Source organism: Lucilia sericata, unplaced genomic scaffold (assembly GCF_015586225.1).
Source record: "Lucilia sericata isolate MDLA Ls3-8-SP2 unplaced genomic scaffold, ASM1558622v1 Contig000398F_arrow, whole genome shotgun sequence".
Lineage (NCBI taxonomy): Eukaryota > Metazoa > Arthropoda > Insecta > Diptera > Calliphoridae > Lucilia > Lucilia sericata.
Genome location: NW_023994416.1, coordinates 151,262 through 178,605, shown reverse-complemented (window position 1 = coordinate 178,605; position 27,344 = coordinate 151,262). Strand labels below are relative to the sequence as shown.

The 27,344-nt window shown below is 32.6% G+C and overlaps 1 protein-coding gene across 1 annotated transcript in view; it reads left to right on the top strand.

Moving 5' to 3' along the window:
* Window positions 1–27,344, top strand: part of LOC119604491 (formin-J) — a 68,921-nt gene that overhangs the window by 24,452 nt on the left and 17,125 nt on the right. The window contains 3 exon segments of the mRNA XM_037957141.1: window positions 24,763–25,064; window positions 25,132–25,511; window positions 26,912–27,067. Of these exon segments, the coding sequence (XP_037813069.1) occupies window positions 24,763–25,064; window positions 25,132–25,511; window positions 26,912–27,067 (838 nt within the window).

Below are 27,344 nucleotides of genomic sequence, written 5' to 3'. Positions count from 1 at the left end.
TCTATTCTATAGAATAGATCCAGATATCGATCGATATCTATAGAATAGATCCAGATATCGATCGATATCTATAGAATAGATCCAGATATCGATCGATATCTATAGAATAGATCCAGATATCGATCGATATATATTCTATAGAATAGATCCAGATATCGATCGATATCTAATCTATAGAATAGATCCAGATATCTATCGTTAGCTATTCTATAGAATAAATCGATCGTTAACTATTGTATAGAATATATCCAGATATCGATCGTTAACTATTCTATAAAATATATTTAGATATCGATCGATATCGTTATCTGTTCTATAGAATAGATCAAGATAGCGATCGTTATATCTTCTAGAGAAAAGACCAAGATAGCGATCGTGATCTGTTCTATAGAATAGATCCAGATATCGATCGTTTTGTTGAAGATATCTTACTGTGCTCCTTTGTCATGTAGGGATCTTAATTTCAATTAGTGTTGCAAAAACTCACACTCAAAATCATTTTGAAAGTAATAATTACAAATTGTATGTAATTTTAAAAACATGTTTCGAAAGATCTGTCTGTCTGTCTCTGTAAGTGTTAGTAATTCCCTTTTTTGTCTTAACAGGAAATCTTAAATGACTTTATTTTTGAAGTGATATTTTTCATTTCATCTGGAACACCACACACAACACAATTACATTACACTTTCTTTGCTGAACCATCAAATCAAGATCTCCTTTATGATTTTTACGTTTAAAACTTACAACTTGTCAACAGTTTGTCTTTTTTTTAGATTTTTTTCCCACTATATTTTTTTCACAATTTAGTTGTAAAATAACAACACTAAAACGAAAATATTTTGGTTGAAAACTTATGGATTGGTTGGGTTTTCAAAAGTTTTTGAAACATGTTGCCATAGAAGGTTATTGATGCTAAATAAATAAAAAATGTGAAAAAAAAATCGCCAGAGAAAAAAGTGAATGAAACTGGTCTTTTGGTGTGTTTGCTTTTTTGCTCAATTTTTAAGCTGTTTTTGTAGGAGGTTATAAAGTCATTGGGTAAATTTGCAATCTGGATAAAAAATGTTGTAAAAAAGTCGGCCAAATTATGGCAGGAATACACTTGAAGAAAAAAAAGGGTCTAACGAAACCTTATAGGAAAATAATGTAATGAAGAATTAGCCCAGTCACTAGTTCTTTAGGTATAAAAAAAGAACATGTTCTTTCTCTTCATATGGCCCATCATTCGCTATTGCATCTCATTTTTCTCTCAGTGCATTTCCCTCAACATTTAACACCTTCTTTTTTCGCTTTCATTGACTCGTCATATATGCTAAAAATATATATTTTCTTCATTAAAATTTCATACTTGAAAGTATCAGCCCTTTTGTCAACACCATTTGCAATAAATAGAAAAAGTTCTTTTGTCGCAAAGACAAATATTATGTGAGTCTTTTTCTTTAGTTCTTTTCCGCATTTTCTATTTCTTACTTATTTTTTGATGTACGCCTACACTAAAGCCGATTTTTTACAGTTTTATGTTTTAATAATTTTTGATATCTTTTAAGGGGAGAGTATTTTTTCGGAGTAACAGTGCGGGAGAAAACATATGTCAAGCGAAATTTTCAAAATAAATTATGGAATTTTTTATAATTGAAAATGTTGTAAACTCGATCAATTGATCTTCAGTTTTAATTCAGTTCTAGTTCTGTTCTAGTTCTGTTCTAGTTCTGTTCTAGTTCTGTTTTAGTTCTGTTCTAGTTCTGTTCTAGTTCTGTTCTAGTTCTGTTTGTTCTGTTCTAGTTCTGTTCTAGTTCTGTTCTAGTTCTGTTCTAGTTCTGTTCTAGTTCTGTTCTAGTTCTGTTCTAGTTCTGTTCTAGTTCTGTTTAGTTCTGTTCTAGTTCTGTTCTAGTTCTGTTCTAGTTCTGTTCTAGTTCTGTTCTAGTTCTGTTCTAGTTCTGTTCTAGTTCTGTTCTAGTTCTGTTCTAGTTCTGTTCTAGTTCTGTTCTAGTTCTGTTCTAGTTCTGTTCTAGTTCTGTTCTAGTTCTGTTCTAGTTCTGTTCTAGTTCTGTTCTAGTTCTGTTCTAGTTCTGTTCTAGTTCTGTTCTAGTTCTGTTCTAGTTCTGTTCTAGTTCTGTTCTAGTTCTGTTCTAGTTCTGTTCTAGTTCTGTTCTAGTTCTGTTCTAGTTCTGTTCTAGTTTGTTCTAGTTCTGTTCTAGTTCTGTTCTAGTTCTGTTCTAGTTCTGTTCTAGTTCTGTTCTAGATCTGTTTTAGTTCTGTTTTAGTTCTGTTTTAGTTCTGTTCTAGTTCTGTTCTAGTTCTGTTCTAGTTCTGTTTTAGTTCTGTTTTAGTTCTGTTTTAGTTCTGTTCTAGTTCTGTTCTAGTTCTGTTCTAGTTCTGTTCTAGTTCTGTTCTAGTTCTGTTTCTAGTTCTGTTTTAGTTCTGTTTTAGTTTGTTTAGTTTCTAGTTCTGTTCTAGTTCTGTTCTAGTTCTGTTCTAGTTCTGTTCTAGTTCTGTTCTAGTTCTGTTCTAGTTCTGTTCTAGTTCTGTTCTAGTTCTGTTCTAGTTCTGTTCTAGTTCTGTTCTAGTTCTGTTCTAGCTCTGTTCTAGTTCTGTTCTAGTTCTGTTCTAGTTCTGTTCTAATTCTGTTCTAGTTCTGTTTTAGTTCTGTTTTAGTTCTGTTCTAGTTCTGTTCTAGTTCTGTTCTAGTTCTGTTCTAGTTCTGTTCTAGTTCTGTTCTAGTTCTGTTCTAGTTCTGTTCTAGTTCTGTTCTAGTTCTGTTCTAGTTCTATTCTAGTTCTGTTCTAGTTCTTTTCTAGTTCTGTTCTAGTTCTGTTCTAGTTCTGTTCTAGTTCTGTTCTAGTTCTGTTCTAGTTCTGTTCTAGTTCTGTTCTAGTTCTGTTCTAGTTCTGTTTTAGTTCTGTTCTAGTTCTGTTCTAGTTCTGTTTTAGTTCTGTTCTAGTTCTGTTCTAGTTATGTTCTAGTTATGTTCTAGTTCTGTTCTAGTTCTGTTCTAGTTCTATTCTAGTTCTGTTCTAGTTCTGTTCTAGTTCTATTCTAGTACTGTTCTAGTACTGTTCTAGTTCTGTTCTAGTTCTGTTCTAGTTCTGTTCTAGTTCCGTTCTAGTTCTGTTCTAGTTCTGTTCTAGTTCTGTTTTAGTTCTGTTCTAGTTCTGTTTTAGTTTTGTTTTAGTTCTGTTCTAGTTCTGTTTTAGTTCTGTTTTAGTTCTGTTCTAGTTCTGTTCTAGTTCTGTTCTAGTTCTGTTCTAGTTCCGTTCTAGTTCCGTTCTAGTTCTGTTCTCGTTCTGTTCTAGTTCTGTTCTAGTTCTGTTCTAGTTCTGTTCTAGTTCGTTCTAGTTCTGTTCTAGTTCTGTTCTAGTTCTGTTCTAGTTCTGTTCTAGTTCTGTTCTAGTTCTGTTCTAGTTCTGTTCTAGTTCTGTTCTAGTTCTGTTCTAGTTCTGTTCTAGTTCTGTTCTAGTTCTGTTCTAGTTCTGTTCTAGTTCTGTTCTAGTTCTGTTCTAGTTCTGTTCTAGTTCTGTTCTAGTTCTGTTCTAGTTCTGTTCTAGTTCCGTTCTAGTTCCGTTCTAGTTCTGTTCTCGTTCTGTTGTAGTTCTGTTCTAGTTCTGTTCTAGTTCTGTTCTAGTTCTGTTCTAGTTCTGTTCTAGTTCTGTTCTAGTTCTGTTCTAGTTCTGTTCTAGTTCTGTTCTAGTTCTGTTCTAGTTCTGTTCTAGTTCTGTTCTAGTTCTGTTCTAGTTCTGTTCTAGTTCTGTTCTAGTTCTGTTCTAGATCTGTTTTAGTTGTGTTTTAGTTTTGTTCTAGTTCTGTTTAGTTCTGTTCTAGTTCTGTTTTAGTTCTGTTTTAGTTCTGTTTTAGTTCTGTTCTAGTTCTGTTCTAGTTCTGTTCTAGTTCTGTTCTAGTTCTGTTCTAGTTCTGTTTTAGTTCTGTTCTAGTTCTGTTAGTTCTGTTCTAGTTCTGTTCTAGTTCTGTTCTAGTTCTGTTCTAGTTCTGTTCTAGTTCTGTTTTAGTTCTGTTCTAGTTCTGTTCTAGTTCTGTCCTAGATCTAGTTCTGTTCTAGTTCTGTTCTAGTTCTATTCTAGTTCTGTTCTAGTTCTGTTCTAGTTCTAGTTCTGTTCTATCTGGTTCTATTCTATCTGGTTCTATTCTATAGAATAGATATCGGTCGATATCTGGTTCTATTCTATAGAATAGATAATGATCGATATCTGGTTCTATTCTATAGAATAGATATCGATCGATATCTGGTTCTGTTCTATAGAATAGATATCGATCGATATCTGGTTCTATTCTATAGAATAGATATCGATCGATATCGATCTGGTTCTATTCGGTCGTTATCTGGTTCTATCGATCGTTATCGATCTGGTTCCATTCTATAGAATAGATATCGATCGATATCGATCTGGTTCTATTCTATAGAATAGATATCGATCGATATCGATCTGGTTCTATTCCATAGAATAGATATCGATCGTTATCGATCTGGTTCTATTCTATAGAATAGATATCGATCGATATCGATCTGGTTCTATTCTATAGAATAGATATCGATCGTTATCGATCTGGTTCTATTCTATAGAATAGATATCGATCGATATCGATCTGGTTCTATTCTATAGAATAGATATCGATCGATATCGATCTGGTTCTATTCTATAGAATAGATATCGATCTGGTTCTATTCTATTGAATAGATATCGATCGATATCGATCTGGTTCTATTCTATAGAATATATATCGATCGATATCGATCTGGTTCTATTCTATAGAATAGATATCGATCGATATCGATCTGTTCTAGTTCTGTTCTAGTTCTGTTCTTGTTCTGTTCTTGTTCTATTCTAGTTCTGTTCTAGTTCTGTTCTAGTTCTGTTCTAGTTCTGTTCTAGTTCTGTTCTAGTTCTGTTCTAGTTCTGTTCTAGTTCTGTTCTAGTTCTGTTCTAGTTCTGTTCTAGTTCTGTTCTAGTTCTGTTCTAGTTCTGTTCTAGTTCTGTTCTAGTTCTGTTCTAGTTCTGTTCTAGTTCTGTTCTAGTTCTGTTCTAGTTCTGTTCTAGTTCTGTTCTAGTTCTGTTCTAGTTCTGTTCTAGTTCTGTTCTAGTTCTGTTCTAGTTCTGTTTTTAGTTCTGTTCTAGTTCTGTTCTAGTACTGTTTTAGGTCTGTTTTAGTTCTGTTCTAGTTCTGTTTTAGTTCTGTTTTAGTTCTGTTCTTTTTCTGTTCTAGTTCTGTTCTAGTTCTGTTTTAGTTCTGTTTTAGTTCTGTTTTAGTTCTGTTCTTGTTCTGTTCTAGTTCTGTTTTAGTTCTGGTTTAGTCTGTTTTAGTTCTGTTCTAGTTATATTCTAGTACTGTTCTAGTTCTGTTCTAGTTCTTTAGTTCTGATCTAGCTCTAAAACTAGTTATTTTAGAAAAAAATATTTAAATGAATGAATTGGAGTTTTTTGTAAAAATCCCTTATGCTTAGTATTTCCTGTAGTAGAAAAAGGCGTATTTTCTATTCAAAATTTCTGCACTAATGACAGCTGTTTGACATTGTGTAATTGTAGTTTACTGAATGAATAAAATCTAAATAAATTAATAGAGAGCTCATTCCCTATCAATAAGAAAAAACCCAATAAGAATTCTTAACAAATCGTTGAAAATTAGGCGAGCGGCGGGGGACTTAAAGGTGGTAATAACAATAACAAAATACAAAAATCAAAACAAATAATTAAGAAAACAAAATAATACAAAAACATACAAAGAGATAATTCAATTAATAATTTTTTCTATTCTTTTATAAAATGGGGAGTAAGAAAATGGGAGAAAAGAGTAAGAGAGAGAGAAAACTCATAACTTAACAATGAGAGCCACCATAGAGTTAAACATGAATGGGGGGCTTCAAATGCAATTTAACATTCAGCATGTGTTTTCATTGTATGATGACTCCGTCCTTCCGCTGGTGTGCGTTGTGTCTGCCACTATGCTAGAGCATTTGAGTAAATTGGAGCTGCTACAACTTATATAGTGGAGCCATAGAAGCCAACAATTACCGCACACTCTAGACAAAATTGTTGTAAAGATTTTGTTTGAGTTTTCATTTAAAACGTAGACGTCGTGGTATAAAGTTGTGTAAAAAAACACACGAATTGTGTTTTTGAAACGTGAGGAGGAAATGTTGAGTGAAAAATTTCGTTTAAGAATAATATTAAAATGTTTTGAAATGGAAATTTTGTAAAAAAACGGAAAACAAATGTAAAATGTTTAAATAAAACAGATGAATTCGTATTAAAATATAATTTAAACAAAATTTATCTTAAAATAATAATAAATGAAAATATCTTTCAAGGATAAAGTTTAACATACAAATTTGTTAATCACAGTTTAAACTTTAGTTTCATAAAGTATTCAATGAGATAATAATTAAAACAAATAATAAATAAATCTTTAAAAAAAGATGTTAAATAACCAATGCCTCATTGAAATTGATAAGAGTTTTTTTTTGAAATAAAAATTATTGCACATATTTAAATAAAAACAAATTTTAATCTTAAAAACTCTGATTAAAAAGAAATAAATCTATAAAAGTCAAAGTGTTTTGTAACCTCCACTATTATAAAGAACTAGAACAGTACTAAAATAGAAACTAAAACCAGAACCAAAACAAAACTAGAATCGAACTAAAACTGAAAAAGAACAGAACCAAGAACAGAACTAGAACAGAACTATAACAGAACTAAACAGAACTAGAAACAGAAAAATAGAACAGAGAACTAGAACAGAACTAGAACAGAACTAGAACAGAACTAGAACAGAAACTAGAACAGAACTCGAACAGAGAACTAGAACAGAACTAGAACAGAACTAGAACAGACTAGACCAAGAATAGAACAGAACTAGAACATAATAAGAACTAGAACAGAACTAGAACAGAACTAGAACAGAACTAGAACAGAACTAGAACAGAACTAGAACAGAACTAGAACAGAACTAGAACAGAACTAGAACAGAACTAGAACAGAACTAGAACAGAACTAGAACAGAACTAGAACAGAACTAGAACAGACTAGAACAGAACTAGAACAGAACTAGAAACAGAACTAGACAGAACTAGAACAGAACTAGAACAGAACTAGAACAGAACTAGAACAGAACTAGAACAGAACTAGAACAGAACTAGAACAGAACTAGAACAGAACTAGAACAGAACTAGAACAGAACTAGAACAGAACTAGAACAGAACTAGAACAGAACTAGAACAGAACTAGAACAGAACTAGACAACTAGAACAGAACTAGAACAGAACTAGAACAGAACTAGAACAGAAACTAGAACAGAACTAGAACAGAACTAGAACAGAACTAGAACAGAACTAGAACAGAACTAGAACAGAACTAGAACAGAACTAGAACAGAACTAGAACAGAACTAGAACAGAACTAGAACAGAACTAGAACAGAACTAGAACAGAACTAGAACAGAACTAGAACAGAACTAGAACAGAACAGAACTAGAACTAGAACAGAACTAGAACAGAACTAGAACAGAACTAGAACAGAAAGAACTAGAACAGAACTAGAACAGAACTAGAACAGAACAGAACAGAACTAGAACAGAACTAGAACAGAACTAGAACAGAACTAGAACAGAACTAGAACAGAACTAGAACAGAACTAGAACAGAACTAGAACAGAACTAGAACAGAACTAGAACAGAACTAGAACAGAACTAGAACAGAACTAGAACAGAACTAGAACAGAACTAGAACAGAACTAGAACAGAACTAGAACAGAAACTAGAACAGAACTAGAACAGAACTAGAACAGAACTAGAACAGAACTAGAACAGAACTAGAACAGAACTAGAACAGACTAGAACAGAACTAGAACAGAACTAGAACAGAACTAGAACAGAACTAGAACAGAACTAGAACAGAACTAGAACAGAACTAGAAACAGAACTAGAACAGAACTAGAACAGAACAGAACTAGAACAGAACAGAACTAGAACAGAACTAGAACAGAACTAGAACAGAACTAGAACAGAACTAGAACAGAACTAGAACAGAACTAGAACAGAACTAGAACAGAACTAGAACAGAACTAGAACAGAACTAGAACAGAACTAGAACAGAACTAGTACAGAACTAGAACAGAACTAGAACAGAACAGAACTAGAACTATAACTGAACTATAACTGAACTAGAACTGAACTAGAACTGAACTATAACTGAACTATAACTGAACTAGAACTGAACTAGAACAGAACTAGAACAGAACTAGAACAGAACTAGAACAGAAGTAGAACAGAACTAGAACAGAACTAGAACAGAACTAGAACAGAACTAGAACAGAACTAGAACAGAAGTAGAACAGAACTAGAACTGAACTAGAACTGAACTAGAACTGAACTAGAACTGAACTAGAACTGAACTAGAATTGAACTGGAACTGTGCTAGAACTGATCTAAAGCTGAAGTATAACATAATTGAAACAGAACTAGAACTGACATAGAACTGAACTAGAACTGATGTACAACTGAATTAAAACTAAAGTATAACTAAACTAGAACGGGAATGAACCTACGTGGGCTGATGGGGGGATTTCATTTTTTTTGGAGACTGTATATAAGAGTTTTTTAAAATTAAACCGTAAAAATAGTGGAGGATACAAAAGATTTTAAAAAAGATTTTTATTTGTGTAAAAAATAACAAGGTTATATTTTTAGCAATGGATCAGTTGTCATTTCTATAAAAAAGAACTGTCAAAAGCAGTGCAGTTATCTGTTTAATGAAATAATTAAAAAAAAACTTTAATAATAGAATTTATTAAAAAATTAAAAAGAAAAAAGTTTTTTCAAAGTCCCTTTAAAAAATTTCTACAAAATACAAAATGAGCAAAAAAATGTGGAATAAAATATTCAAAAGTAAAACGAATAAAAATGCTAAATCCCTACAAGCGGCGAATAAAATCAATAAACGTAGCAGTATTTACGAAGAATATCAACAACTTAATGCCGCTCTAGATAATGTGCCCAACAATGAAATGTTTAAAGAGAATTCTAATACGCCGCCGATTGAGAAAACATTAAAGGAAGGCGATAAAACAGCGACAGCGCAACCAACAAAAATACCGCAATCGAATGCCTTTAGTAAAGTAGTTAACACATTGACTTTGAAACGTTCACAAAATACGAATAGTAATAAGGATTTGAAGAATAGCAACAACCATGAGGGAAAGGAGGGGAAGGAGGGAAAGGAGAAAGCCGGTAAAAAGAGTGAGTTAGAAATAAAAACTAAATCATGCGCATCCAGTAGCGAAACAACAAGTCCAAACGATAAAGCTATTAATCAAAGCACTATTAATAATTGTAATAGCAGCAGTAGCAGCACTGACTTCATCAGTTCTAACAACTGCCTCAACAGTAGTGTAAAACCCGATCAATATAGTAACAGTAACAGTAACTTTAATACACCTTATCAAACAACAATAACAAATCAGCAACAACTAACTGAAACTGCTATAGCTAATGCTTCAGCTACTACTACTACAACTACTAATGCAACTGAAACTGCAATTTCAGCAGCATCATTAAATTTAAAACTTAACAACAATAATAATGAATATTTAGCATGCAAACAAAATTTAACTAACCCAATCCAGCAACAACAACAGCAACAGCAACAAAACGTCTTTCAAAAATAGTTATTGTAGTGAAAAAATTTGATGCCTCAACAGCGACAACAACTGAAGCAACAATCCCATCAACATCTTCTTCTTCGACACCAGCTTCCGAATCTAACATAAATTTGCATAATCAAACATTTAACATAGATTGCACTAATAATTCTTTTACTAACCATGATTTACTAAACAAAAACTCTAATAACAGTAATAAAGTTTTAGAAACTTCATTTTTACTAACGGCCATAACTAAAACGCCACCAACAGCCCCACGATCACCATCAACATCATCATTATCATCATCTAGCGAAACATCACAAACCATTGCTACGTGTAACGAAATAAATGATCAAAATCAATTGAGCAGAAATTTAAGTAACGTTATTGTTCATCAACCTAATGATGTTGATCATCATCATCATCATCTGCAACAGCAACTTCTGCATCTTAATAATGAAGATCGCAAGTTGGGTTTTAAAGCATTTGGTAAACTAATTTTGTAGTTTTTTGTAGTTAAGTAGTTAATTTAGAAAATTTGCATGTTTAAAATTTGTCTTTATGTTTATTAATAACAAAAATATCTGCTTCCTAATAACTAGCATGGAAACCAGCACTTCTATTACTAATATATATGCATTCCCTGCCCCCACCTTCACTCAAATAGGCGTGACAAAACAAATTTCTCAATTCTTCATATAATTCAGTTCTGAACTATTTAATCGACCCCATAGTCTGGACTCTAAGACTATAGTGTAGTCTAAAGCCTTGACTATATTCTAGTCTAAAATCTGTGCTAGTCTATAATCTGAACTATAGTCTATTCTATATTCTGGATTATAAGTTTTGTTTGTAGTTTAGTTTAGTCCTATTTCATGTCTAGTTCAGTTCTGGTTCAGTTCTAGTTTATTACTAGTTCAGTTCTAGTTCAGTTCTAGTTCAGTTCTAGTTCTAGTTCAGTTCTAGTTCAGTTCTAGTTCAGTTCTAGTTCAGTTCTAGTTCAGTTCTAGTTCAGTTCTAGTTCAGTTCTAGTTCAGTTCTAGTTCAGTTCTAGTTCAGTTCTAGTTCAGTTCTAGTTCAGTTCTAGTTCAGTTCTAGTTCAGTTCTAGTTCAGTTCTAGTTCAGTTCTAGTTCAGTTCTAGTTCAGTTCTAGTTCAGTTCTAGTTCAGTTCTAGTTCAGTTCTACTTCAGTTCTAGTTCAGTTCTAGTTCAGTTCTAATTCAGTTCTAGTTCAGTTCTAGTTCAGTTCTAGTTCAGTTCTAGTTCAGTTCTAGTTCAGTTCTAGTTCAGTTCTAGTTCAGTTCTAGTTCAGTTCTAGTTCAGTTCTAGTTCAGTTCTAGTTCAGTTCTAGTTCAGTTCTAGTTCAGTTCTAGTTCAGTTCTAGTTCAGTTCTAGTTCAGTTCTAGTTCAGTTCTAGTTCAGTTCTAGTTCAGTTCTAGTTCAGTTCTAGTTCAGTTCTAGTTCAGTTCTAGTTCAGTTCTAGTTCAGTTCTAGTTCAGTTCTAGTTCAGTTCTAGTTCAGTTCTAGTTCAGTTCTAGTTCAGTTCTAGTTCAGTTCTAGTTCAGTTCTAGTTTCGTTCTAGTTCAGTTCTAGTTCAGTTCTAGTTCAGTTCTAGTTCAGTTCTGGTTCAGTTCTAGTTCAGTTCTAGTTCAGTTCTAGTTCAGTTCTAGTTCAGTTCTAGTTCAGTTCTAGTTCAGTTCTAGTTCAGTTCTAGTTCAATTCTAGTTCAGTTCTAGTTCAATTCTAGTTCGGTTCTAGTTCAGTTCTAGTTCAGTTCTAGTTCAGTTCTAGTTCAGTTCTAGTTCAGTTCTAGTTCAGTTCTAGTTCAGTTCTAGTTCAGTTCTAGTTCTAGTTTCAGTTCTAGTTCAGTTCTAGTTCAGTTCTAGTTCAGTTCTAGTTCAGTTCTAGTTCAGTTCTAGTTCAGTTCTAGTTCAGTTCTAGTTCAGTTCTAGTTCAGTTCTAGTTCAGTTCTAGTTCAGTTCTAGTTCAGTTCTCGTTCAGTTCTAGTTCAGTTCTAGTTCAGTTCTAGTTCAGTTCTAGTTCAGTTCTAGTTCAGTTCTAGTTCAGTTCTAGTCAGTTCTAGTCAGTTCTAGTTCAGTTCTAGTTCATTTCTAGTTCAGTTCTAGTTCAGTTCTAGTTCAGTTCTAGTCCAGTTCTAGTTCAGTTCTAGTTCAGTTCTAGTTCAGTTCTAGTTCAGTTCTAGTTCAGTTCTAGTTCAGTTCTAGTTCAGTTCTAGTTCAGTTCTAGTTCAGTTCTAGTTCAGTTCTAGTTCATTCTAGTTCGTTCAGTCAGTTCTAGTTCAGTTCTAGTTCAGTTCTAGTTCAGTTCTAGTTCAGTTCTAGTTCAGTTCTAGTTCAGTTCTAGTTCAGTTTAGTTCAGTTCTAGTTCAGTTCTAGTTCAGTTCTAGTTCAGTTCTAGTTCAGTTCTAGTTCAGTTCTAGTTCAGTTCTAGTTTCAGTTCTAGTTCAGTTCTAGTTCAGTTCTAGTTCAGTTCTAGTTCAGTTCTAGTTCAGTTCTAGTTCAGTCCTAGTTCGTTTCTAGTCACGTTCTAGTTCAGTTCTAGTTCAGTTCTAGTTCAGTTCTAGTTCAGTTCGAGTTCAGTTCTAGTTCAGTTCTAGTTCAGTTCTAGTTCAGTTCTAGTTTCTATTTCAGTCTAGTTCAGTTCTAGTTCAGTTCTAGTTCAGTTCTAGTTCAGTTCTAGTCAGTTCTCGTTCAGTTCTAGTTCAGTTCTAGTTCAGTTCTAGTTCAGTTCTAGTTCAGTTCTAGTTCAGTTCTAGTTCAGTTCTAGTTCAGTTCTAGTTCAGTTCTAGTTCAGTCTAGTTCAGTTCTAGTTCAGTTCTAGTTCAGTTCTAGTTCGTTCTAGTTCAGTTCTAGTTCAGTTCTAGTTCAAGTTCTAGTTCAGTTCTAGTTCAGTTCTAGTTCAGTTCTAGTTCAGTTCTAGTTCAGTTCTAGTTCAGTTCTAGTTCAGTTCTAGTTCAGTTCTAGTTCAGTTCTAGTTCAGTTCTAGTTCAGTTCTAGTTCAGTTCTAGTTCAGTTCTAGTTCAGTTCTAGTTCAGTTCTAGTTCAGTTCTAGTTCAGTTCTAGTTCAGTCTAGTTCAGTTCTAGTTCAGTTCTAGTTCAGTTCTAGTTCAGTTCTAGTTCAGTTCTAGTTCAGTTCTAGTTCAGTTCTAGTTCAGTTCTAGTTCAGTTCTAGTTCAGTTCTAGTTCAGTTCTAGTTCAGTTCTAGTTCAGTTCTAGTTCAGTTCTAGTTCAGTTCTAGTTCAGTTCTAGTTCTAGTTCAGTTCTAGTTCAGTTCTAGTTCAGTTCTAGTTCAGTTCTAGTTCAACTCTAATCTTCATTTTTAAAATTTGTTCTTCGATATGGATATTTGTGAATTAGATAAAATTGATCAATTTTATTGGCCCTTTAAATTCCTTAAAGGCAAATTTTATAGAATTTTGTCTTGAATCTAATAAATTATTTATAATCAAATTAAATATTATGATCATTAGACAGTTCTTTCATTTGGTTTTAATTTTTTTTTTTTTTTTCAAAAACTCCAACATATGTATGAACTAAATTTATTCACGCGCAACAATTTTGGAATTCTCAGATTTGAATTTTTTTTCTATTTTGTCTTTCAAACACTTCTTTTATTAAAATGACATGCCATGGATGGTTGAGATAGCAATAATAATGATCATGCTGATGATAATGACGATGATCTATGCAGTCATTCATTCAATTATTTTTAGGTATCTTTAAGAAAAAATCTATATGATCATATTGCAATAATGCTACAAGTATTATATTCCATTGTACTATTTTTTGTTTATTACTTTGTAACGAAAAGAAAAATTCTCATACAGTTAAGTCAAACATAATATTTTTGTAAAGTTTTGTAATAGTTTTTTAATTAAACAAAAAGAAATAACAAAATGATTAAATTATATAAATTATGGATGAATAACGAAAATCTTATAATGTCACCCAATTTTTCAGTAAAACTTTTTTTGTTTGGATTTTTTTTTCTACAACATCATCGTTGTCGTCATTATTATTAAATTTGACCCACAATCTTCTGATATTATAGATACAATTTATTTAGTGTGAATCGTTTATTTTTTTTTTTCCTTCAAATTTCTAATTATAAATCTGTCTGAAGCAGCAATATCACCACTACATAGCATCGCATCCATTGCCATCCATAGAAGAATGAAAAATGGATGGTTGCATTTTGTAGTAAATATGTTTTCCTTATGGATTGTGCAAGAGTAGCAGTGTTAGTAGAGTCAGTAAATTAGTTCCAAATGTTTTCCGATGATTCATCGAAAGTTTTTTTTTGGCTTATTTCTTGAAATGATCTTTAAAGTTTGTATTTTTATCAAATGCATTCATTGTTTCGTTTGGAAATGGTCAATGATCTTAAAATTATTTTTAACAAGATTAATTATACAGGGTTTTGCAATAGGAGCAATTGAGAGAGATTGTAATAATCATAGCTTTAACAAATTGTCAACTGTCTAATTTTGATGCAACATGAGGAAACTTCCGTTTCTCCCCTTGCTTAAGTTATGTTGACAAACCTGTCAAAATGACAGCTGTCATCTGTTCATATATTATTTCCATATATATTTTCTTAGCTTTTGCCACGATTTTAAAACTATTTTTGACTTTCTTTGACAACATTAAGTACCGACACTTCGATACATAATTAATGGTTAATATTTGTCAACACAACAACTGTCACATTTTCATAATGAACACAAATATTATATAACTTGAACTGAAATAGCATTGCACTAAAATTTAACTATGTATAACTGAACTTAAACTGAACTATAAATGAACTAGAACTGAACTGGAACTGAACTAGAACTAAACTAGAACTGAACTAGAACCGAACTAGAACCGAACTTGAACTGTACTAGAACTAAAATACAATTGAACTAGAATTGATTTATAACTGAACTAGAACTGAACTAGAACTGAACTAGAACTGAACTAGAACTGAACTAGAACTGAACTAGAACTGAACTAGAACTGAACTAGAACTGAACTAGAACTGAACTAGAACTGAACTAGAACTGAACTAGAACTGAACTAGAACTGAACTAGAACTGAACTAGACTAACTAGAACTGAACTAGAACTGAACTAGAACTGAACTAGAACTGAAGTAGAACTAAAACTAGAACTGAACTAGAAATGAACTAGAACTGAACTGGAACTGAACTAGAACTAAACTAGAACTGAACTAGAACCGAACTTGAACTGAACTAGAACTAAAATACAATTGAACTAGAACTGAACTAGAACTGAACTAGAACTGAACTAGAACTGAAGTAGAACTGAACTAGAACTGAACTAGAACTGAAGTAGAACTGAACTAGAACTGAACTAGAACTGAAGTAGAACTGAACTAGAAATGAACTAGAACGGAACCAGAACTGAACTAGAACTGAACTAGAACTGAACTAGAACTGAACTAGAACTGAACTAGAACTAAACTAGCACTAAACTAGAACTTAGAACTAGAACAGAACTAGAACTGAACTAACTGAACTAGAACTGAACTAGAACTGAACTAGAACTGAACTAGAACTGAACTAGAACTGAACTAGAACTGAACTAGAACTAGAACTAGAACTGAACTGAACTGAACTAGAACTAGAACTGAACTGAACTGAACTAGAACTAGAACTGAACTGAACTAGAACTGAACTAGAACTGAACTAGAACTGAACTAGAACTGAACTAGAACTGAACTAGAACTGAACTAGAACTGAACTAGAACTGAACTAGAACTGAACTAGAACTGAACTAGAACTGAACTAGAACTGAACTAGAACTGAACTAGAACTGAACTAGAACTGAACTAGAACTGAACTAGAACTGAACTAGAACTGAACTAGAACTGAACTAGAACTGAACTAGAACTGAACTAGAACTGAACTAGAACTGAACTAGAACTGAACTAGAACTGAACTAGAACTGAACTAGAACTGAACTAGAACTGAACTAGAACTGAACTAGAACTGAACTAGAACTGAACTAGAACTGAACTAGAACTGAACTAGAACTGAACTAGAACTGAACTAGAACTGAACTAGAACTGAACTACTGAACTAGAACTGAACTAGAACTGAACTAGAACTGAACTAGAACTGAACTAGAACTGAACTAGAACTGAACTAGAACTGAACTAGAACTGAACTAGAACTGAACTAGACGTACATCAACTATAGTCTGGACTATAGTCAGAACTAAAGTTTGGAGCAAAGACTTGACTATTGTCTAGAATATAGTCGGGTCTTTAATCTAGTCTAAATTCTGAGCTCGTCTACAGCCCAGACAATGGATATGGACTGCTGTCTATTATAGAGTCCGAATCATAGTCTGGATTATAGTTCAGTTTATATATAATAGTCCAGACTCTAATGAAAATTATAGTCTAGTCTCTAGTCTAGTCAATAGTCTGGACTATATCGACAGCTAAGATCTGATCTGTACTCTGGACTATAGTCTGAACTGTAGTCTGGATTATAGTCTAGTCTGAATTAAAGTCTGTACTATAGTCGAGGGTATAGTTAGATCTTTAATCAAATCAATAGCCTGGACTATATTTTTAGCTATAATCTGGACTATAGTTTAGCCTGCAGTCTGGACTATAGTCTATTCTATAGTATGTATTATAGTATGGACTAAAATTTAACCTCTAGTCTGAACTATAGTCTATTCTATAGTCTGGACTATAGTCTATTCTATAGTCTGGACTATAGTCTATTCTTTAGTCTGGTCTATAATCTATTCCATATTTTGGCCTATAGTCTATTTTATAATCTGGACTTTAGTCTATGCTATAGTCTGGACTATAGTCTAGTCTATAATCTGGACTTTAACCTGGACTATAGTCTGGTCTGTAGTATGAGCTATAGTCTATTCTATAGTCGAGACCTGTCTACTCTATAGCTTGGACTTTAGTACATATATTATATAGTCTGGACTATATTCTTAGCTATAATCTGGACTATAGTCTAGTCTATAGTCTAGTCTATAGACTTGTCTATAGTTTGGACTATAGCCTGTACAATAGTCTAGTCTGTAGTCTGGACTATATTCTTAGCTATAATATGGACTATAGTCTGAACTAAAGTCTAGTCTGGCTTAAAATTTTGAATTTTATAAATAACACTAATGTTGCTCAAACCCTGTCTTTAAGTGAAACTTTATTGTTGTCTTCTTTCCGTAAATTTTTTCAATTATAATTTGAAAAACATAATGAAAGCAAGTGTTTGTTAAAAAAAAACTTATGAATGGTTAATATTTTGATTCGATTGTGATAATTAAAAGTGTGATTAATCCGTTTAAATATGAGAGCTTCATTAAAATCGTACACATGGGAATGAAGAAATGAATGTCAGCATAAACTAGCAGCCGGTAGTTTTAGCAATTAAAGCTAAACAATTTTAAGCTGCTGTTAAAAAGCAGACTTAACAAATTATATTGAAATTAATGAAATTAAGAAATTAAAAATAAAAAAATAATGAAGTAGAGTTATTAACAAATAAAATGTTATTTTATAAACTATTTTTCGACTACACTGAACAAAACTGTAGTTGTCAAAACCTTTGGCTTTTAATTCCCAGAAAACACTTGTTCGTTGTGTTAACGTATCGCTTGTAACTGTTACATTCACCAACAACTGCAAATTACAGCTGTTAAGTTATGACTTTGTTTTAGGTGAATTCTAAACTACTGTTACAGTTTTTTAAATATATTTTTTTAGAAGAAAACTATTCACACCATTAAATGGAACTGGTTTTATATCCAACATTATTGTAAAGGTTTTCGCAGAAGTAGTGTTTTACTACGCTTTTTGTAGAGCAAAGTTCTAAATAATTTAATTATTTAACTTTATTTTTTCCCCTGCTTTTTACGTGAATAACTTTTATTTGTTATAATATCTAACATAATTGTTTAATGACCTTTTTTCATTAAGAATTTTTACGAAATTTTAAGAATTTTCTAGCACTTGAGTCATGTCTACAGAGGAGATTCTTTAAGTTTCAATTGTGCAACTAACAGTCAGTGGTAATATGGTGAATTTGTGTCTACCACATGCGTTTAGCTCAAGTGCTAAATATTTGTTTTAATATTCTTTACAGCGCCAACAATTTGCGTGTGTCCAACTTACATAGTTTTTTTGTAGTTAACATTTTGCTATTTTAGTTTATTCGATTTTTACACGTTTCTGTAAATACTTTCCTGGAATTACATATATTGTCTGACATGAATATTTCAACACGTTTTTTTTCTTGCTAAAGAACATTTCAACATATTTTGACCAAACAAATTTTTTCAATTGAAAACAATTTTTGAACTAATTTGGAAGATTTGTTTTCATATTTGAATTATTGCAAAATAGTAAAAGTGGTTCTGCGTCAATAGTTTTCAATATATTAAGGAATTTATAAAAAATCTGTGTAGTTTAGTCTTTAGTGTGAAGTATAACTCGTTATATAGTATGGATTATAGTATAGTTTTTAGTCTGGATTATTGTCTTGTCTATAGTCATGGATTATAATCTACTCCATAGTCTGGTCAAACAGGTCTGGACTACACTTTAGACTATAGTCTGAAAGTAGTCTAGACTATAGTCCAGACCCTATACTAGACTATAGTATAGTCAATAGTCTGGACTACAGAACTAGAACAGAACTAGAACAGAACTAGAACAGAACTAGAACTGAACTAGAACTGAACTAGAACTGAACTAGAACTGAATTAGAACTGAACTAGAACTGAACTAGAACTGAACTAGAACTAAACTAGAACTGAACTAGAACTGAACTAGAACTGAACTAGACTGAACTAGAACTGAACTAGAACTGAACTAGAACTGAACTAGAACTGAACTAGAACTGAACTAGAACTGAACTAGAACTGAACTAGAACTGAACTAGAACTGAACTAGAACTGAACTAGAACTGAACTAGAACTGAACTAGAACTGAACTAGAACTGAACTGAACGAACTAGAACTGAACTAGAACTGAACTAGAACTGAACTAGAACTGAACTAGAAACTGAACTAGAACTGAACTAGAAACTGAACTAGAACTGAACTGAACTAGAACTGAACTAGAACTGAACTAGAACTGAACTAGAACTGAACTAGAACTGAACTAGAACTGAACTAGAACTGAACTAGAACTGAACTAGAACTGAACTAGAACTGAACTAGAACTGAACTAGAACTGAACTAGAACTGAACTAGAACTGAACTAGAACTGAACTAGAACTGACTAGAACTGAACTAGAACTGAACTAGAACTGAACTAGAACTGAACTAGAACTGAACTAGAACTGAACTAGAACTGAACTAGAACTGAACTAGAACTGAACTAGAACTGACTAGAACTGAACTAGAACTGAACTAGAACTGAACTAGAACTGAACTAGAACTGAACTAGAACTGAACTAGAACTGAACTGAACTAGAACTGAACTAGAACTGAACTAGACACTGAACTAGAACTGAACTAGAACTGAACTAGAACTGAACTAGAACTAGACTGAACTAGAACTGAACTAGAACTGAACTAGAACTAGAACTGAACTGAACTAGAACTGAACTAGAACTGAACTAGAACTGAACTAGAACTGAACTAGAACTGAACTAGAACTGAACTAGAACTGAACTAGAACTGAACTAGAACTGAACTAGAACTGAACTAGAACTGAACTAGAACTGAACTAGAACTGAACTAGAACTGAACTAGAACTGAACTAGAACTGAACTAGAACTGAACTAGAACTGAACTAGAACTGAACTAGAACTGAACTAGAACTGAACTAGAACTGAACTAGAACTGAACTAGACTACTGAACTAGAACTGAACTAGAACTGAACTAGAACTGAACTAGAACTGAACTAGAACTGAACTAGAACTGAACTAGAACTGAACTAGAACTGAACTAGAACTGAACTAGAACTGAACTAGAACTGAACTAGAACTGAACTAGAACTGAACTAGAACTGAACTAGAACTGAACTAGAACTGAACTAGAACTGAACTAGAACTGAACTAGAACTGAACTAGAACTGAACTGACTAGAACTGAACTAGAACTGAACTAGAACTGAACTAGAACTGAACTAGAACTGAACTAGAACTGAACTAGAACTGTACTAGAACTGAACTAGAACTGAACTAGAACTGAACTAGAACTGAACTAGAACTGAACTAAAACTCAACTAGAACTCAACTAGACTCAACTAGAACTGAACTAGAACTAAACTGTTCTATAGTCGGGACTATAGTCTAGTCTATAATCTGGACTATAGTATTGTCTTTATTCTGGACTATAGTGTAGTCTATATTTTGGATTATAGTCTAGTTAATAGTCTGGTTTTTTGTCTCTGTATTCTTGTATACTAGTCTTATATATTCTACTCTGCAGTTAGATCTATGGTCTAATCTATAGTAAAGACCATATTATATTCTATAATCTAGAGTAAGCTGGAGAGCTTAGTCTGGACTATGTGTTATACTATAATCTGGATATAGTCTAAAGTCTGTACTGCAATCTAATCAAAAGACTGATCTACAGTTTAGTTTATAATCAAGTTTAAAGTCTGAACTGTAGTTCGTCCTATAATCAGGACTTTAGTATAGCTTATAGTCTAGACTTATAGTATATAGTCTCTACTATAATCTAGACTATTATGTGAAATATAATTTGGACTATAGTTTAAACTATAATCTGTACTATGAATACCCCCAATTTTATTTAAAAATTACTCATACATTTCAATGTAAATTATGTTCGTACATGTAGTTCACATACCAAGATATCTACCCGCAATGTTAAATTTCTTATCAATATGCTAAAATACACAAAATGATTATAAATCGTGTTTGTTTAATACTCAAATAAAAATTAAAACAGAAATAATAAAAAACACACAAAAATAGAAAAGAAAGTCTAATATTAAAACATTTAGTATGTAGTACTGCAAAAATAACGATATATTTATTTGTATTTTTTATGTTTGTTTTTATTTTTATTTTGTTTGCTAAATAATTAATTTCAGCGAAAAAAAAATCTTATTAAAGAAAGAAATTTAAAAATCCTCCAGAGATAACTTCAAGAAAAAAAAAAATACATGAATTAAAAAAGTGAATGTAGAAAAAAGTTTATGCACTAATGTTGAAACATTTTAATTCAGTATTTTTTTTTTCTCAAATTACATGTTAAATCAACACTGATTATATTTAAATATCTATTTATTTTACTTTACTCTAATATAATTAACGTCAAAAGAAATTGTTGAATTAGAGGTAAGAAGGTAGTTAGTATAAATGATGGAGGGGGTCTCAGCATAGCATAGTTCGCCTTTATACTATAGTCTTCGCCTTTATAGGGACTATAGTTCAGATTATATTCTGGATTATAGTCCAGACTATTTTATTGACTGATAAATCGTTTTGTCGGGATGCGTTACAATCTAGTCTATAGTCTAGTATATAGTCTAGTCTATAGTCTAGTCTATAGTCTAGTATATAGTCTAGTCTATAGTCTAGTCTATAGTCTAGTCTATAGTCTAATCTATAGTCTAGTCTATAGTCTAGTCTATAGTCTAGTCTATAGTCTAGTCTATAGTCTAGTCTATAGTCTAGTCTATAGTCTAGTCTATAGTCTAGTCTATAGTCTAGTCTATAGTCTAGTCTATAGTCTAGTCTATAGTCTAGTCTATAGTCTAGTCTATAGTCTAGTCTATAGTCTAGTCTATAGTCTAGTCTATAGTCTAGTCTATAGTCTAGTCTATAGTCTAGTCTATAGTCTAGTCTATAGTCTAGTCTATAGTCTAGTCTATAGTCTAGTCTATAGTCTAGTCTATAGTCTAGTCTATAGTCTAGTCTATAGTCTAGTCTATAGTCTAGTCTATAGTCTAGTCTATAGTCTAGTCTATAGTCTAGTCTATAGTCTAGTCTATAGTCTAGTCTATAGTCTAGTCTATAGTCTAGTCTATAGTCTAGTCTATAGTCTAGTCTATAGTCTAGTCTATAGTCTAGTCTATAGTCTAGTCTATAGTCTAGTCTATAGTCTAGTCTATAGTCTAGTCTATAGTCTAGTCTATAGTCTAGTCTATAGTCTAGTCTATAGTCTAGTCTATAGTCTAGTCTATAGTCTAGTCTATAGTCTAGTCTATAGTCTAGTCCACAGTCTAGTCTAGTCTATAGTCTAGTCTATAGTCTAGTCTATAGTCTAGTCCACAGTCTAGTCTATAGTCTAGTCCACAGTCTAGTCTAGTCTATAGTCTAGTCTATAGTCTAGTCTATAGTCTAGTCTATAGTCTAGTCTATAGTCTAGTCTATAGTCTAGTCTATAGTCTAGTCTATAGTCTAGTCTATAGTCTAGTCTATAGTCTAGTCTATAGTCTAGTCAATAGTCTAGTCAATAGTCTAGTCTATAGTCTATAGTCTAGTCTATAGTCTAGTCTATAGTCTAGTCTATAGTCTAGTCTATAGTCTAGTCTATAGTCTAGTCTATAGTCTAGTCTATAGTCTAGTCTATAGTCTAGTCTATAGTCTAGTCTATAGTCTAGTCTATAGTCTAGTCTATAGTCTAGTCTATAGTCTAGTCTATAGTCTAGTCTATAGTCTAGTCTATAGTCTAGTCTATAGTCTAGTCTATAGTCTAGTCTATAGTCTAGTCTATAGTCTAGTCTATAGTCTAGTCTATAGTCTAGTCTATAGTCTAGTCTATAGTCTAGTCTATAGTCTAGTCTATAGTCTAGTCTATAGTCTAGTCTATAGTCTAGTCTATAGTCTAGTCTATAGTCTAGTCTATAGTCTAGTCTATAGTCTAGTCTATAGTCTAGTCTATAGTCTAGTCTATAGTCTAGTCTATAGTCTATAGTCTAGTCTATAGTCTAGTCTATAGTCTAGTCTATAGTCTAGTCTATAGTCTAGTCTATAGTCTAGTCTATAGTCTAGTCTATAGTCTAGTCTATAGTCTAGTCTATAGTCTAGTCTATAGTCTAGTCTATAGTCATAGTCTAGTCTATAGTCTAGTCCACAGTCTAGTCCACAGTCTAGTCTAGTCTATAGTCTAGTCTATAGTCTAGCCCACAGTCTAGTCTAGTCTATAGTCTAGTCTATAGTCTAGTCCACAGTCTAGTCTAGTCTATAGTCCAGTCTATAGTCTAGTCTATAGTCTAGTCTATAGTCTAGTCTATAGTCTAGTCTATAGTCTAGTCTATAGTCTAGTCTATAGTCTAGTCTATAGTCTAGTCTATAGTCTAGTCTATAGTCTAGTCTATAGTCTAGTCTATAGTCTAGTCTATAGTCTAGTCTATAGTCTAGTCTATAGTCTAGTCTATAGTCTAGTCTATAGTCTAGTCTATAGTCTAGTCTATAGTCTAGTCTATAGTCTAGTCTATAGTCTAGTCTATAGTCTAGTCTATAGTCTAGTCTATAGTCTAGTCTATAGTCTAGTCTATAGTCTAGTCTATAGTCTAGTCTATAGTCGAGTCCATAATCTACAATCTAGTTTATAGTCTAGTCTATAGTCGAGTCCATAATCTACAATCTAGTTTATAGTCTAGTCTATAGTCAAGTCTGTAGTCCAGTCTATAGTCAAGTCTGTAGTCCAGTCCATAGTATAGTCTAAAGTCTAGTCTATAGTCTAGTTTATAGTCTAGTCTATAGTCTAGTCTATAGTCTAGTCTATAGTCTAGTCCATAGTCTAGTCTATAGTCTAGTCTATAGTCTAGTCTATAGTCTAGTCTATAGGCTAGTCTATAGTTTAGTCTATAGTCTAGTCTATAGTCTAGTCTATAGTCTAGTCTATAGTCTAGTCTATAGTCTAGTCTAGTCTATAGTTTAGTCTATAGTCTAGTCTATAGTCTAGTCTATAGTCTAGTCTATAGTCTAGTCTATAGTCGAGTATATAATCTACAATCTAGTCTATAATCTACAATCTAGTCTATAATCTACAATCTAGTCTATAATCTACAATCTAGTCTATAGTCAAGTCTGTAGTAGTCTAGTCTAAAGTCTAGTCTATGGACTATAGTCTCAAAAAAGATGTATATGTAAGCCGAATATAACACTCTTACTTCTTTCCATATACTCGCTTACATACATATCTTTACTTTGGTTATTCTATATATTTGTAAAACACCTGCTTTTACTGGCACTTTGTGTCATTTTGTGTTAAACAAGACATCTATACAACATCTATTTATTATTCAATTCCGTCTTTATTTTTACTCCAATCTAAAGTATGTCAATTTCTTGTTGTTATTGTTGTTGTTTGCATACAATTAACAACAGATTTTGATTGACACCCACTAGTTAATTTTTGTTTTTTATTATTCTTATTTATTGTTTTAGTTCTTTTTTTTTGTTGTATATGGACAAAACAACCTAGCCAACTGGCAGCCAACATATTCCATTTCCATTCTTCATTTTTTAAACCTCATTCTTATTTTATAGTTCTATTTTTTTTTTTGCATTTTTATTCTAAAACACTTTTTATTTCTTATGTGATATGAGTGTGTAACACGCGCCTCTTTTTTTGGTCTTAATGAATGGATTTAGATTTTGACATCTGAACGTGTGTAAATTTTGATCAGATACGTTCATGTTAACAAATCTTTTGTTTAAGTGTATAAAAAAATCTCTAAAATTTAGAGATTTAAATAATTATATTTACAAAATGTTTTTCAGAACATGAAAAAGATCTTTATAATGATTTTGAAAAGATTTAAAGCAGTCATGTAGGTGGTTAAGTGTTATATAGGAGGGTAGAGTGAAAAGTTTTTGGTAATTTTTAAAATCAATCAATAGATGTTTTGCTGGTTTATTGAAACAAATTTTCCTAGTCCATAGTCTAGACTTCAGATTAATCTATAGTGTCGATCATATCAGATTTTCTAAAAATACATTAAATAACTTGTTCAATGTACTAACACAATGCTCGAGATTCTACTGTATTTCAAATTAAGAAATAATTGTCAATTTCAAATTGTTTATTCACCAAACAACTTCTTTATATTTTTTACTTTTTACGCCAAAAAAGACTATCCAACTTATATTTCTTTAAATATTTTAAACACTTTTAGACAACGGCAACAATATTACCACGCCCACTGAGGAGCCTGATGCCAGCCTTGAGCTGGTTCCTTGTCCCATATGTTCGCGTACCTTTAATCCGGTAACTTTAAGAAAACATGTGGGTATTTGTGAGAAAATGACTACAAAAAAGCGCAACATATTCGATTCCTCACGGCAAAGACGTGAGGGTACTGATTTGGCTACATATCCATTGCCTAAAAATTTCGGTTTACCCGAGAAAGCCACATCGAGTACTTCCATAACACAGACTAGAAATGAAAGGGGACAATCACCCAAGCCAGCTGCCCAGGTAAGTAACAGTAGCAACAAGTAGTTAAGGTGATTAATACATCTTATCCTAAATAAACTTTTTATAGATCTCCTCTCCCAATTTGACACGCAAAAAACCAGCAGAAGATCTAATAAGATCTACAGCTCGTGCTTCTATGCGTAAAGCGGTTTTCTCTAACAATAATACTCCCACCTCTACTACGGCAACTTCCACAAACTTTAATCGTGATCGTATGCGTTCTTCCGAACGTTCCTTAACTAGATCGAGAGGTATTCAACCACCTCCGGCTGAGCAATGTCCTCATTGTGAAAGATGTTTTGGTATTAAAGCCTACGATCGTCATGTTGAATGGTGCAAAGAGAAGGCTTTACAGGCCGCTATTAAACAGGGTGGTACTAAGAATGATGGCAATGTAGCTAAGGCCCGTTTGGAGGCTCGTACCAAGTATCGAGCTCCATGTTTGAAGTAAGTATTTGAACATTAGATAGACAATAGGCTAGACTATAGATAAGACTATAGGCTAGACAATAGTCCAGAGTTTAGACTGTAGTTCAGAGTATAGACTAGACTATAGACCAAACTATAGACTAGACTATAGCGCAGACTATAGACTAGACTATATCCCAGACTATAGACTAAACTATAGTCCAGACTATAGAGTAGACCATAGACAAGACTATAGTCCAAACTATAGACTAGATTATAGTCCAGAATATAGACTAGACTATAGTGCAGACTAAAGACTGGACTATAGACCAGACTATAGACTAAGATATATTCCAGAATATAGACTAGACTATAGTTCAGACTATAAACTAGACTAGCCCAGACTATAGACTAGACTATAGCCCAGACTATAGACTAGACTATAGCCCAGACTAGAGATTAGACTATACTCCAGACTATAGACTAGACTATAGTCCAGACTATAGACTAGACTATAGACTAGACTATAGCCCAGACTGTAGACTAGACTACAGTCCAGACTATAGATTAGACTATAGTCCAGACTATAGATTAGACTATAATCCAGACTATAGACTTGACTATAGTCCAGACTATAAACTAGACTATAGTCCAGACTATAGACTACACTATAATCAAGACAATAGACTAGACTATAGTCCAAACTATAGACTTGATTATAGTCCAGAATATAGACTAGACTATAGTTCAGACTAAAGACTGGACTATAGACTAAGATATATTCCAGAATATAGACTAGATTATAGTTCAGACTATAGACTAAACTGTAGTCCAGACTATAGACTAGACTATAGCCCAGACTATAGACTAGACTATAGACTAGACTATAGCCCAGACTATAGACTAGACTACAGTCCAGACTATAGATTAGACTACAGTCCAGACTATAGATTAGACTATAGTCCAGACTATGGACTAGACTATAGTCCAGACTATAAACTACACTATAGTCCAGACTATAGACTACAATATAATTCAGACTGTAGACTAGACTATAGTCCAGACTATAGAGTAGCATTTAGTTCAGAGTATATACCAGCCTTTAGTCCAGACTATAGTCTAGCGTTTAGTCCAGACTATAGATTAGGCTATAGTGTGACCGACTAGTAAAATAGTAAAATAGTAAAAAACAGTAAAATAACTATGAACTAGACTATAGTCCAAAATGTGGACCAGACTATTGGTTAGACAATAGACTAAATTATAGTACAAATTAGAGACTAGACTAGAATAGACTATATTCGAGACTATAAACTAGATTATAGTCCAGATTAAAGACTAGATTATAGACCAGACTATAGACTGGACTAGATTTCAGACTAGATTGCTGTTTAAAAAAATATATTTTTGTTAATTTCTGTTTTCTTTTAATTTCCTAGAACCAAACGTTCCATGAACCGTGAAAAATATTCCGGTTTAGCTGGCGAAGAGCATGAAAACGATGACACAACCAAAACTTCTAAAACCAATGGCAGCAAAACTCAAGACAATAGTTTAATGTCTATGTCCATGACCTCTTCCATGTGTAGCGAAAGGTAAGTAGAAATTAAGAAACTTTAACAAAAATTATTAAAAGTTTAATTTAAAAAAAAAAGCTCTCTTTTAGTAATAACTAGCAATACTTAGTTTAATTAACTGTAGATTATTAGTAGTTTAAGTAAACTTCATGTTTTTTTTTTTTTTAATTTTGTGTAACAATTTAAGTAGAAGTAGATTTTGTGGTTAATTTTTTCTGTTGTACACCATGTTGTTTATATATATATTGGAATCTAAAAGCTTTAGAGGTGTCACCAACCCTGTAACATTAAGCTC